At 34.7% G+C, this 13,398-nt stretch overlaps 2 protein-coding genes across 4 annotated transcripts; both read right to left on the reverse strand.

Annotated features, from left to right (window-relative positions):
* Window positions 1–459: 459 nt before the first annotated feature.
* On the reverse strand, window positions 460–3,710 carry LOC140816406 (eukaryotic peptide chain release factor subunit 1-3-like). Of its 3 annotated transcripts, none has more exons than XM_073175652.1 (2): window positions 3,602–3,710; window positions 460–2,018 (listed from the first exon to the last, which is right to left on the reverse strand). In XM_073175652.1, exon 2 carries the CDS (start codon window positions 1,989–1,991, stop codon window positions 678–680), a length of 1,314 nt encoding a protein of 437 aa, XP_073031753.1. In that variant the 5' UTR covers window positions 1,992–2,018; window positions 3,602–3,710; the 3' UTR covers window positions 460–677. The 3 variants fall into 3 exon arrangements, with proteins under 3 accessions (XP_073031753.1, XP_073031755.1, XP_073031754.1); XM_073175654.1 differs by lacking the exon at window positions 3,602–3,710 and adding an exon at window positions 3,244–3,575; XM_073175653.1 differs by lacking the exon at window positions 3,602–3,710 and adding an exon at window positions 2,145–2,466.
* A 402-nt stretch (window positions 3,711–4,112) lies between these two features.
* LOC140817428 (protein SMAX1-LIKE 3-like) lies at window positions 4,113–7,358 on the reverse strand. Its single transcript, XM_073177096.1, has 3 exons — window positions 5,889–7,358; window positions 5,541–5,778; window positions 4,113–5,429 (listed from the first exon to the last, which is right to left on the reverse strand). Exons 1-3 carry the CDS (start codon window positions 7,061–7,063, stop codon window positions 4,314–4,316), a joined length of 2,529 nt encoding a protein of 842 aa, XP_073033197.1. The 5' UTR covers window positions 7,064–7,358; the 3' UTR covers window positions 4,113–4,313.
* Window positions 7,359–13,398: the final 6,040 nt, after the last annotated feature.

A 13,398-nucleotide genomic window follows, 5' to 3' on the forward strand; every position in this document is an offset into this window, starting at 1 on the left:
GAATCACGGTTTCGCATAAAATATGACGGGTCCAAGTAGTCCAAAGATGCTACAGGACGAGTATGGCCAAAATCGTTAATTGAATAAGAAGGAAGAATAATAATTGAAGAGTACATAAATTTGACGAAGAGATGACAGCATTTTTCAATCAGAAGTTTATATATGTTTGTCCAGACTGCATAAGATTTGAGTACGCATATTGAGTTTGTTACCTTACATTCTCCACATGTATTTCTGATCTCGACAATGATCAAATTGCACAGTCAACAGATCATATCTAAATAACTAATCATCCCATCAAGTTTACCACTATCTTCTCATTATACCACGTTCTATACCATCAGTAGGCACGAGAAGCCATTGATGTTTCTTGAACACAAATCATAAAAGTTTTTCACTTATCATGTGCCCGCAAAAGTTTGCTTCAAGTAATCACCAAGATCTCACGTTTGCTACTAGTAAAGGAACACACAACTGGACTTCATAAATATAATATCACAAAACAGGTCCTACTCAAAGAACCGGTAATGGTGACACAGAAATTTCAAAAATTTTAATTAAAAAAATCAAAAAGAAATTTAAATCCATGTAATGGAAACTCAAAATCCAAGCTACACCATCTCCAAGGGGTCACAAAATGTCTTGATGGTCATCAGTATTCAGTAAGCCAGGAGAGCCTAATCTGAATCCTCGTAAATTTCTCCTTCATCAGATGGCTCGTCAAAGGATCGCATATCAAGTTGGTAGCGAAGAATTCCACCAATGCCACCAAATCCTCGGCAAAACTGGGATCCTTCTTGAGATCTATTAGTGACAAACTCAAGCGCACAGCCAAAGTTTTTGTATTCATTGGCAAACCACTCGAGTAACGGCATTTTGTCTTGAACCTCCAATTCTGCAGGAGTAGCCGAGTCCTTGAAGTTGTTCTGGTCAGTCTCTTGATCCTTAGTCAAGTATTTAATGACGGTCTCATTGGTCACACTGTTTTTGAAAACATAACGATTTACATCCAAGTTTTCCCATACAATTAACGTTTCAACAGCTCCCATTTCTAGAGCTTTTATAGTGTCATCCACACCAAAAACATATTTTCCAGTGTCTTGACTGATTTCTTCAAAAAATTTCCCTATCAAACGCTTCTCTTGTATAAACTTCACGTTGGATAGAATCTCAGCAGATAATTCAATGGCCTGATTGAATCCATTTTCCCCTCCATATGACACATCAGCCACATTAAGTATCTTGGCTTGCAGGCGAGGATCAAACATGTCAGATTGACTCAGCTCAGTTTTAAAATCAGCAGAACCGGCAAGTATCAGCCCCGATACATTTGGCTGGCTGGTAGTAGGATTAATAAAGAACTGAGTTGCAAGCTCAGCAGTCTTCCGAACATAATTATGGCGCTTTTCCATTCGAAGACGAGCGAATCGAAGAGCTGATTGCCCACCTCTTCCATGTTTTTTAGGGAGATCAACCGTGAACTTGTGAAGCACTTCGCGAGTGTTACCACTTAAGGTCCCGAAAAGGGTACCGTTGCCATCCATGACAATAAAACCAAATTTTTCATCAGATTCTAAGAGTTGAGTCAGAGGTTCGGTGTGAAATTTATTGTCACAAAGGTACAAGGAAGCATTTATGGGCTTAAAAGGCATAAAGTCAAAGGTGACCTTTTTTTCTTTTCCATCATCAGTGACTATAGTTCCGGTGTAAAGAACTAGCCCATTTTGGGGTACTTTGTTGTACAACTTAAGCCTCTGCTGTGCAGAGGTTATAGCACCTAAAACAGATTGACGATTCACCCTACTTTTAATATTTGAAGCTGTGCCATATTCTTCAGCGAGCATTTTAGTTACCCGGGAAACTTGATCACCAGGGGGAATGATAAGGGATATCATGCTAGTACCATTTCCTCTAGCAGACTCTAAAGCCTTGATCAATTTCTTTATTTTCCATATCTCGATATTCTTATCATTTTCTTGACCATCAGCCATGGTGTTATCTTGTCAGCCGCAAACAACCTTAAAAAAGAACAAATTGAAAAGAAAAAGTTTATAGAGATTAAACAGAAAAATAGTACCAAGCCCAAAGATTAGATATGCTAAAAAGAAACGAAAAATAGAAATGCCACCAAGGAAAAATTCTACCACTATACAGAGAACTGTGTCTTAGCCTTCCAACACGAGAAGCTCTTCCTCCACCACATTGCCAAAACAAACATTTAACAAAGCAACAATTCATGATGCACAACTTTAAGCATGAAAAGCTAGGAACAATACCGGGAAAAACAAAGTTAACATGTGATTCTTTTTACTACTGCAAATTGATGTAATGGACTGTTTCCCACAATCCATATACTTTCCACAAGATAGGATGAAGAATTCAAGACCCCTACCTATGACCAATATGGATAATCTGATCAAGCTAATGTGTTCATCACTTAAATTTTTTGAAGGTAAGAAAGTCTCTCCTATTTTTTTGAAGGTAAGAAAGTCTCTCCTATTTTCCTTAACATTCACTAATTCACATAAGCCTCATCTAACTTATGTTAAAAAGTTAAGGCTTAGCAGAAGTATTACTTCAAACTTAATATCTATGTAAATTGCTAAGGATTTAATACAAAAAATTTTCAACTCTAGATCAATGTTAGTGCTCCAAATCCGATTAGAAAACAAGGAGTTTTAGAGTTGCAAACCAGGCATTGGACCCAAATTTAGTCAATGAGAAGACATTCCCGAGAAGGAAAAAAGAACTTCAGGAAATAGAAATAGAATGACCATTTTGTCATCAGATCAAGGCTTGCAACGGAGATGTAATCCGACCACAAATAAATAAAATATAAAACTTCAGATGTTACTTGTTAAAAAATCGAGTTTCATGACTTTCGTCCCCCTAATTCCCTAATTACATAGTCACTCCCCCAAATTCTATAGAGGCTCCCTTAACCTATTTTCGACCCCTTTTCCAGGAAATGGCCCTGCCGTTATCTACTTGTGTACATGTGCGCGCACACATGCTAAATTCACACTTATGTTTGTCTGAACGTCTTGACACAAGGGACTTATAGTGTGTTTTCTTCCTTCACGACTCCCTTACTGCTTTGTACGAAAGAAAAACAAAATTTTAGCAGACAAGGGAATCAGATAGCAAACAATTTAGCAAATCTTTCCCTCTGAAACCATAAAATGACCGCAAAAAATAAGAAGAAAACTTCAAAGTAAAAATTCGAAAAACCATAAGTTTTACCAGAAATACCTCGACACCCTTGATCAATTCACTGAACGGGCCTTTTCATTTTTACCACGTTCATCTCCACTCTCCTCATCGATCTCTTGAATACACATGAAATAGGGCCCGAGAGACAAAAACAAATCGAAAACAAAAGGTAGTAATCCCGATATAAGCACGTAGAAAAAAAAATCTAAATTCAGACCCATCATAAAAGGGCTGAAAATATTCAATCTTTACATCAATTCAAACCAGTGGATACACTAAAATAAATAGAAAAACGATATTAAAAAAACGCAGTGATTCATATAAGCCAAGCGTGTTTAAGCACAAAATAATCCAAGCAACATCAACCGCGGAGATGTAGCTCACTCACCTCAGATGGGAGCAGAAAATCCAGTTTAATTTATGAACGAGTTTGAAAGAGCTATTTTTACTAGCAAATGGCCGCAGCCATCCACCGATACAGCGTCTCAAAATTCCTCCTTTTAACTATTTTAATTTAATTTTTATTTTATTTTATTTTATTCCATCTAAATTCCTCTTTATTCATTTATTTTTCTCTTTTTTTATTAGGACTAAGTTTAGCAATATCGATTCAACGATTTATTTTATTAACGTGGAGATAAAATTCTTTAATCTATTTAAAATAGGTCCTGTTTCACGAAAGATTCGACGTACTCCGATATGATCCGTTCAAAAAGGTATCATATCTTAAAAATATTCGACCATGTCAAACTAAAATTGAAATATTCGTCCAATATTTGTTATTTCAAAATCACATGTCACAATCTAACAATTTATGATTTATTGGTGTGACAAACATATAAATATGAGAAACAAAAACAATTAATTGTTAATATAACATGGAATGAAAACATCATCATTTGATTTATAACAAGTTACAAATTAGTCTAATAAAGAAACAAAGAGGAAGAAAAAGAAATAATAGTGTATAAGGTTAGACTAAGATCAAGTAATAAAACTTACAACTCAAAAGTATACCATCACCCCATATGAACAAAGGTCTTAGGTTCAAGACATATAATAAATAACAAAACAAAGATTTTGCACCTTTTTCTTACAATTTAAAACACCTGAATCTTGAACACAAACTGCTCGTCCACTAGCTCTAGAATCTCATTATCAGAAACTGAATGTTTCTCACCAAGATTATGCTCTTCTGTTGCAATATTCAAATCCAGCAGGCCACATTCTTCCTCTGTCATTTTCTCATTATCCATTTCTTTGATTGGAGGAGAACAAGCTCTTGACACAGAACTAAAACTAAAGCTTTCACAACTGAAGATGACAATGGCATCCTTAAAAACAATTTCTTCTTCGCTGTCTGGAAGTTTAAAAATCCCATCTTCGGCTGCCTTTTCGAAGCGCTTGAGAGAATGGTGATCCATTTGATTGAAATCTTCCAAGAAAAAAACCCGACTGGGATTCTCCTGGACGCCTTCCAAGAATCTATCGAAAGGGCTTCCACCATGCTCGTTTCTTGCCCTTTTGTTGTTGCTCACTTCTTCAGTTGAATCGGCTCTGGTTGACGAGAAATTGCTGAGATATATCGGGTTGAAACTGTCGTATGAACCGAATATGGTCCTGGCAAGTTCTCTTGCAACTGTTTCTTTGCCATCAGAATCAACTCCTAAGAAAAGAAGCCAACTTTCTTCTCTCTGTTTGATCATATTCTTTTTGCTTTTCATCATCCCAGACCGGCACTTTAAGACGGTATTTGCTATCTCAGGAATTATATCCCTCTGCCAAGGAGCATTCTTTCCTAAAGTTTTGCAAAGGATCTTTATGTTCTCCCTATTAAACTCCTTAAATCTGTGTGTTAGCTCCATATCTCCACTTGTTTCGCTAGAGGAAGCTGAATTAGGACTAGAATTTGGGTTAGATAAGAGGTCTGGCTTTGTTTCTGTCAAGTAGTTCTTAAAACATGGTTTAGAAACTTCGGTTTCGTTATTGTGTAGAAAGATTTGGGGCTCAATAGGTGTATCGTTTGGTTCAAAGATCAGTGGCCAATCCAGAAGGCTTTTTTGAAGCTTGGATTTGTTCTGATCCTTTGAAGATATAGAGGTCGCAGGAGATTGTGCAGGTAAATCGAAGATTTTTTCAAGAAAATGCGGCTTTTTATGAACAGATGTGCAGATTGAGTTCCATTTCTTGCAAAGATCTTTGATTTTTTCATATTCCTGAAAAACCATAATGATATCACAAGAAAAAGATCAGATACCACCTATATATACATCTCATTGAATTATAATCAGTTTTCAATTCAAACACGAAAGAAATAATAAGTTTACCTGATCATTGCTAGGTTGCTCCATGTTCTCTTTTTTGTACTGTTGGAGCCATGAAGGCAAGTTCGAGCTGCAAGAAACAGCGGTGAACTCTTGATTCGGGCTCGCTAATCCACGAGCTTCTCTCTCGAAGTTTGCTGAACAGTCCGAACAGCAAATCAGATGTTTCTTGACTCCAGCCTTTTGAAATAGCCACTTGGAATCATCAACTGCCTCTTTGCTGACCCGATCATACTTCTCACTGCTTCGAATAAAATAAATAATCATTCAGTGAAAAGAAACACCGCAAAATCAGAATCCAGATTCCAACATCCCATTGTAAAAGATAAGAAAAATGCAAATAATTTTTACCCGTCGAAGCTTAAACTAAGCGCCAAGCTGCTGCTATCCTGGATCGTAAGAGGATAAAGACTCCAAAGTGTCTCTAAAGAAGGGTGACCACTTCTGCATTTTGCATAAGTTTTAAAATTAGCAACTCCCATAAGCCACAATCTTCTGTCTTCTCCAAATCCATTGATTAATCTGCTAAGTTCCATCATCATATACTCAACAGGACATGAGTAAAAAAATCCTTTTCTTTGCTCTCTATACTTGCACCAAAACTCAGAAACCCAGTCGAGATTTCCCAAGTACAAAACCACCCCACTATTCACATAAGCTTTTACGATGGACCTTAGCTCTCCAAGCTTCACTTCAAACTCTTGTTTTGAGATGTTTTGTAGTGTAAAAAGTGGGACACTTATGAATTGCACGGACTTCACGCCACTAGGAACGTCTCTCCTGTCGAACTTATCGATCACTTTCCGAACAATCCTCTCAGCAGTAGATGAGCACTCACTAACAATGACAGCGTTTCTTGTTTTCTTGTTCATCAGTGCCTCGAAAACACTCGTCACATCATCGTTCTTGGCTAAATTTTCGGTTCTGCCGAGTGACAGACCGTTTCCAAGAACCAAGGATTTGGTAATTTCCTTGGAGGGACAACTTAAAGCTGGACTCTTAGACCTACAAATCTCCAAGGAAACAGCTTGCTCCACATTGATTTTCACTTGCGTGCTTGAAAATCCAGCTTCCCTCATGACTCGACTAATGCTAGGATCATCTAAAATCGAAATGATCAGCTGTTCAATCTCGATTTCAAGTGCTAAAATCGGCTGCTGCTGCTGGTTTTCAGTCGAGCCACAACGTTGGTGTGCTTGAGCTCTTTTAAACGCTGCAATAAGGGCGTTAGAAAGAGAAAGAAAATGAGAATGAGGGTTTGAAAGAGGACTGGAAACAGCGGTAGGAAGCCGATTTAGAGCAACATTGAAGCAAAGTTCAAGTGCTCTACACTGGAGTGGATGAGAATTGGACTTAAGACAAGCCCTTTTTAGCAAACAAGTGGATGAAGCAAGCATAGTACTTGCCACATGAAGAGGGGTAACTTGTGCATGTCCCCTCCTTCGAGCAAAACTGATCGCTCGCTTAACTACAGCGGCCGATTCGGGGCTCAGAGATTGCTGAAGTGTGTATCCTCCACTTCTCATGGTTGTTTCAAAATTTCGAGTTCTGAAGCTATTTTCTAAAACGCCAGGCTCGTTTCTAAGGATGTTGTGCTATTTTCTTGATGATAGTAAAACTAGCTAGGTAGATTAAGGCCGGGTTTTCTGAGTTTCATGATCTTGTGCGGTATTGGGTATGTGCATGGGAAGTTTGAGTTTTAATAAGAGATGAAATTAAGTGTGAAGTACTGGATGTGTTTGTGCTTTCCTTGTTGTATTAGTTTCGAATGCTAAAGTTGTTTTAAAGAAAATTTGCGTGAATGCATGTGAAACAAAGCTAAATTGTCTTGTCTCTTTTGCTAGTACAGAGGATAAAGGTGGATTGATAAATTTGAACAAGTTAGATTGCTTTTTTTTTTTTCTTTTTAGAAAGTAACAATAATATTTGGTGCATAAAATATGCATACTTCATTTGTACAAAAGGACTCAAAATGGGTACCAAAAAGAAACAAAAAGAAAAGAAAATGAGTTGAAATAATATATTTTCTGTCCAATCCTAATAAATTATTTAATTAGTGGCAATCTTTGTCGATAGAAGATACTATGATCATCTCGAGCATCGTTCCCATTATGGAATGAATGATATAAAAGTAATTACCATCAACAACAAAAGAATTTATACATACAAAAATATATACATCTGATTAAGGAGAAGTTGTTTCTTTCATACATAAAATAAATTATATTTTTAAATTAATATTTTTTGCTCAAAATATAGTAAATGATCTTTATTCTCAAAGATATATGAAACTTCCACAAGGGAGGAGGCATATATATAAATGTGGTCAAAAGAACTTTGGTAAAAACTTGTGTGAGACGGTCTCACAGATATTTTGTGACACAAATCTCTTATTTAGGTCATCCATGGAAAAATATTATTTTTTATGCTAAGAATATTACTTTTTATTGTGAATATCGATATGGTTCACCCGTCTCACGAATAAAAATTTGTGAAACCATATCACAAGAGACCTACTCAAATAACTTATTTTCCTTCTTAAAAGACTCGTTGCACGTTTGCTTTTAATTATCTTGTTTGGTTCAAACTTTTAATGTTTTGCCAGAAAAAAATAAATTATATAATCTGTTGGTGGAATGTACCTATATATATAATTTGCGAAGTTCATCTTGCCTGGATTGTGTTTAGTCTGTTGTCATTTCCAATCAAATATTTTAAGTGCGAAAAAAGAGTGAAAAAAATGATTATGCGTGAGCTTTTTAGATAAAAATTGTTTTTGTAATCTCTACTATTTTATAAAATTTGAGCACTCTGTACACACTTTTTTAGTTCGACCTCATTACACCAACATCATTTTATATTTCTATCATTGAAAAATATTATTTTCTTCCAAAAATTAATAGACAAAACCGACAAAATTCCACTCACTCTCTCCACCAAAATCACATATCTATGTATCATCCTCTTGAGTAACTCTTCTCCCCCTACAATACAACAATCTCCTAGATTTCTCATCATTTTCTCTTAACACCATAATTGCTCAACTTCCACTCAATTAATTTTATGAGTAAGTCTCTTGTGAGACAGTCTCACGAATCTTTATCTGTGAAACGGATCAACTATATCGATATTCACAACAAAAAGTAATACTCTTAGCATAAAAAATAATATTTTTTCATAGATGACTTAAATAAGAAATTGCTTCAAACTTTGATTAAAAAAATTATTTAGACACCCAAAAAAATTTGGCTAGTAATCCTAAGAATATAATTTGATATCAACCAAAATTATATAATTTGATGGATTGTTTTTTAGAGAGAGGGGAAATGAATGAAATAGGGGTGTGATGTGATGTTATGAAACCTTTTTTGCTTTCACAAAAAACAATGAAAGGCTTTGGATCCCTCATTCACTATTTGGATTTTGTAACAAATAACCAAGAAAAAAGAAAAGTGTATCCAAATTGTGTTGTGGGCCTATTTCTCAATATGGATTGGGTTCATGACTTGGTCAAAAAAGGACACTTCAGTCTTCACATTTTAAAAAAAATATATCTGAACGAGAATGTTTCCCTTTTTCTTTTCATGAACTAATCATCGTTTGATATTTTTTTAAGGAAAAAAAACAAAAGTTAAAAAATTTATAACTTTTTTTAATCAAAGTTTGTCATCTATGATTTTTTTATAAATAATATTTTATTTCAAAAATTTGAAAACCCTCAGACACACATTATTCAAATTTAATAGGAAGAGACTCGCTAAATTCAGAAAATGATATATGTAAATTGAGGGTTATAAATTGAGTTATAAAATGCATTTGAAATGATAAAATTATCCTTACATTGTATTTGGAAAGATCTTCCACAAATGTATTTATTGTTGAAATATTATTTAAAATGTGAAAAATATTTGTGTTGAAAATGTGAATGTTGAATGTTGAAAAATAGGTGTTGAATATTGAAAATTAGTGTGTGATGATGTAGGTAATGATGTATTTTATTTTTGGATTATGTGTAAAGATTTCCTATAAATAGATCTCTCATTTGTGAAGAAAATCACAATTGAGTAGAGAGAAAAATATTATAAAGTGTGTAGTTTGGTAAATTTTGAGAGTTTGAGATTTTTACTTTTTACCATAAATTTTTACTTTTTCACAACACGTTATCAGCACGAAGCTCTAAAAGTCCTACATACTATTCCAAGCTCCAAACAGAAGAAAAAGGTAACAAAAGTAATAATATTTATTTTACTGTTATTTATTTATTGTGTATTTATTTAATATACAATATAATGTTATTATTAGAAATAATAAAAATAAATTTTTCATAAACTTGTTATAAATCCTGGGAGGATGTTAAGACGACATCCCACACTCCCGGCAAGGGATACGACAAGTATAAAAGCTTATAAGGTTTTTAAACAAAATAAATTATGACAGTCGTTATAATATTATGATATGATATATATAATTATTTAAACATGTCTAATATTATATATACCATATTATTACCATAAAATTATACAAATACATACATTTATTCTTTTATTCACCAACGGTCATAAACGGTAACAAAACGGCTAGTTTTTGCCCTATAAATATGATCTCTCAAACTCATTCAATCACCCCAACTTTCTCTTCTTCTCTAAAAATTATTCTTCATCAAATTTTCGGAGAAAAAAAGAAGATGGTTTTCTTAAGGATATTTTTAATTATTTTGGTTATCATACTCACGAGTCTTGTATTTATCGGAGAATATCCTCCTCGTGTGTTTTCTTTATTTTTACGAATACTTGTACTTGTTGTTTATCCATTACTTTGTATTGCAATATTCATTAACTAATAAAATGCATCGTGATTTTTAGTACCACCATGGCAAACTTGACAAAGCTCGAATTCATCGCTCTTGACATTACTGGAAAAAATTATATGCCATGGACTCTCGATGTAGAAATGCATCTTGAGTCATTAGGTCTAAATGAGACCATAAAAGAAAATGGCATATGCACATCACAAGAAAAGGCAAGAGCCATGATATTTTTGCGTCGACATCTCGACGATGGATTAAAATGTGAATATATGACTGAAAAAGATCTCATGGCTTTATGGAAGGGATTAAAAGAAAGATTCGAACATATAAGGGAAGTTATACTTCCGATCGCTAGGGATGAATGGAATACGTTAAGATTCCAAGACTTTAAAAAAGTCAGCGATTACAACTCGGCGATGTATAGAATAATCTCGCAGTTGAAATTTTGTGGGCACGAGATTACAGAATTGGAAAAGCTTGAGAAAACATTTTCCACTTTTCACGCATCGAATATAACTCTACAACAACAATATAGAGTGCGTGGATTTTTGAGATATTCTGAACTTATCGCCTGTCTCCTTGTGGCGGAAAAGAATAACGAGCTATTAATGAGAAATCATCAGGCACGACCTACTGGTTCAACGGCATTTCCTGAAGCAAATGTCGTAAGCAAAAATGAATTTAAATATGGCAACCAAAATCAAAGTTATAGACAAGATTTTGGTCGAGGACGAAATCGAGGTCGTGGTCGTGGTCGTGGACGTGGTCGGGGACGTGGAAATAGTCGTGGTCGTGGACGCGGCCGTGGTTTTGAAAAGAATCGAGATAGTTACTTCAATAACTCATCTCAAACGAACGTCCCAAATCATCCACCGAAAAAGCATCAAGAGAACATGAGTGTAAATGAAAATCACTCAAAAAGATTTGAAAGTTCTTGTTTCAGATGTGGTACTCCAGGACATTGGTCCCGTATTTGTCGAGCCCCTGAGCACCTTTGCAAACTTTATAAAGAATCAATAAAGGGGAAAGAAAAAGAGACCAACTTCGCTGAAAACAGTGAACCTTTGAGTAATTCAACTCATTTTGATGCTGGAGATTTTCTGATTGATTTCTCAGACAATGATCAATTTGCGGGTGGAATAAATATGTAAAACATTTTATTTTTCATGTAATTGTATGATAATATTTTATCGTGTGTTATATTTTGGCATATGTATTGTATTGTATTTTTATAAATGTATTGTCAGTAATTTTATTTTATTGCATATTTTTTTGAAGTTCAAATATGGAAAATACTATGAACAAAGATGAAGTTTGCATACCTGATAGTGGTACAACGCACACTATCCTCCGAGATAAAAGATATTTCTTGGAACTAAAACCAACAAAAATAATGGTGAATACAATATCAGGTCCTGTAGACTTGATTAAAGGTTGTGGTAAAGCACAATTTTTGTTACCTAATGGTACAAAATTTTTGATCAATGATGCTTTATATTCACCACAATCGAAAAGAAATTTGTTGAGTTTTAATGATATATTCTCATGGGTATGATACTCAAACAATGAATGAAGGGAATGAGAAATATATGTGTCTTACCACATATAAATCAGGAAAGAAATATGTAGTTGAAAAACTACCAATGCTACCTACTGGATTGCATTATACATATATAAGTCCAATTGAATCAAACATGGTAGTTGATAATTCTTCAATACTGATCAATTGGCATGATCGATTAGGACATCCTGGTTCAACAATGATGCGAAGAATTATAGAAAATACACATGGTCATCCATTGAAAGACCAGAAGATCTTTCAGAATAATAAGTTTCAATGTAAAGCATGTTCTCTCGGAAAACTTATTATAAGACCATCACCAACCAAAATCCAAACTGAATCACCAATGTTTCTTGAACGTATTCAGGGTGATATTTGTGGACCAATCCATCCACCATGTGGACCATTCAGATACTTTATGGTATTGATTGATGCATCCAGCAGATGGTCACATGTATGTTTATTGTCAACTCGAAATGTTGCATTTGCAAGATTACTTGCTCAAATAATAAAATTGAGGAATCAATTTCCCGATTATACAATCAAGAAAATTAGACTTGATAATGCTGGTGAATTTACTTCCCAGACTTTCAATGATTATTGTATGTCTATGGGAATCATTGTTGAGCATCATGTTGCTCATGTACATACACAGAATGGATTGGCTGAATCATTGATTAAACGTCTGCAAATGATTGCTAGACCAATGATTAAGAAAACAAAGCTCCCTATTTCTATATGGGGACATGCAATTTTACATGCTGCTGCATTAATTCGTATCAGACCAAGTGCATATCATAAATACTCCCCATTGCAGCTTGCATTTGGTAAAGAACCAGACATTTCTCATCTGAGAATTTTTGGATGTATGGTGTATGTGCCTATTGCACCACCACAACGAAAGAAAATGGGACCTCAGAGAAAGGTTGGAATTTATATCGGTTATGATAGTCCATCAATCATTCGATTTCTTGAACCTCAGACAGGCGACATGTTCACAGCACGTTTTGCTGATTGTCATTTTAATGAGGAAATCTTCTCAATGTTAGGGGGAGAACAGAAACATACCGAAAAAGAAATTACGTGGTATGTATCATCATTGTTACATATGGATCCAAGAACAAAACAATGTGAAAATGATGTACAACAAATTGTACACTTGCAAAGAATAGCAAATCAAATACCAGATGCATTTGCAGACACAAAAGGGGTAACTAAATCATATATACATGCTGCAAATGTCCCTGCTCGAATTGAAATTCCAAAGAAACAAATTGAAAATACTCATGATGTAATTAAACGCCTGAAGCGTGGAAGGCCAGTCGGTTCCAAGGATAAAAATCCTCGAAAAAGAAAATTCATAGAGAAACACGATGATCACAAAATAGAGAATGATGTTCCTGAAGAAACACATGATGATCACAAAATAGATAATGATGTTCCTGAAGAAACACATGATGATGAAAATGTTCTGTCAGAACCACAAACTGACG

Source organism: Primulina eburnea, chromosome 16, assembly GCF_022965805.1.
Source record: "Primulina eburnea isolate SZY01 chromosome 16, ASM2296580v1, whole genome shotgun sequence".
NCBI lineage: Eukaryota > Viridiplantae > Streptophyta > Magnoliopsida > Lamiales > Gesneriaceae > Primulina > Primulina eburnea.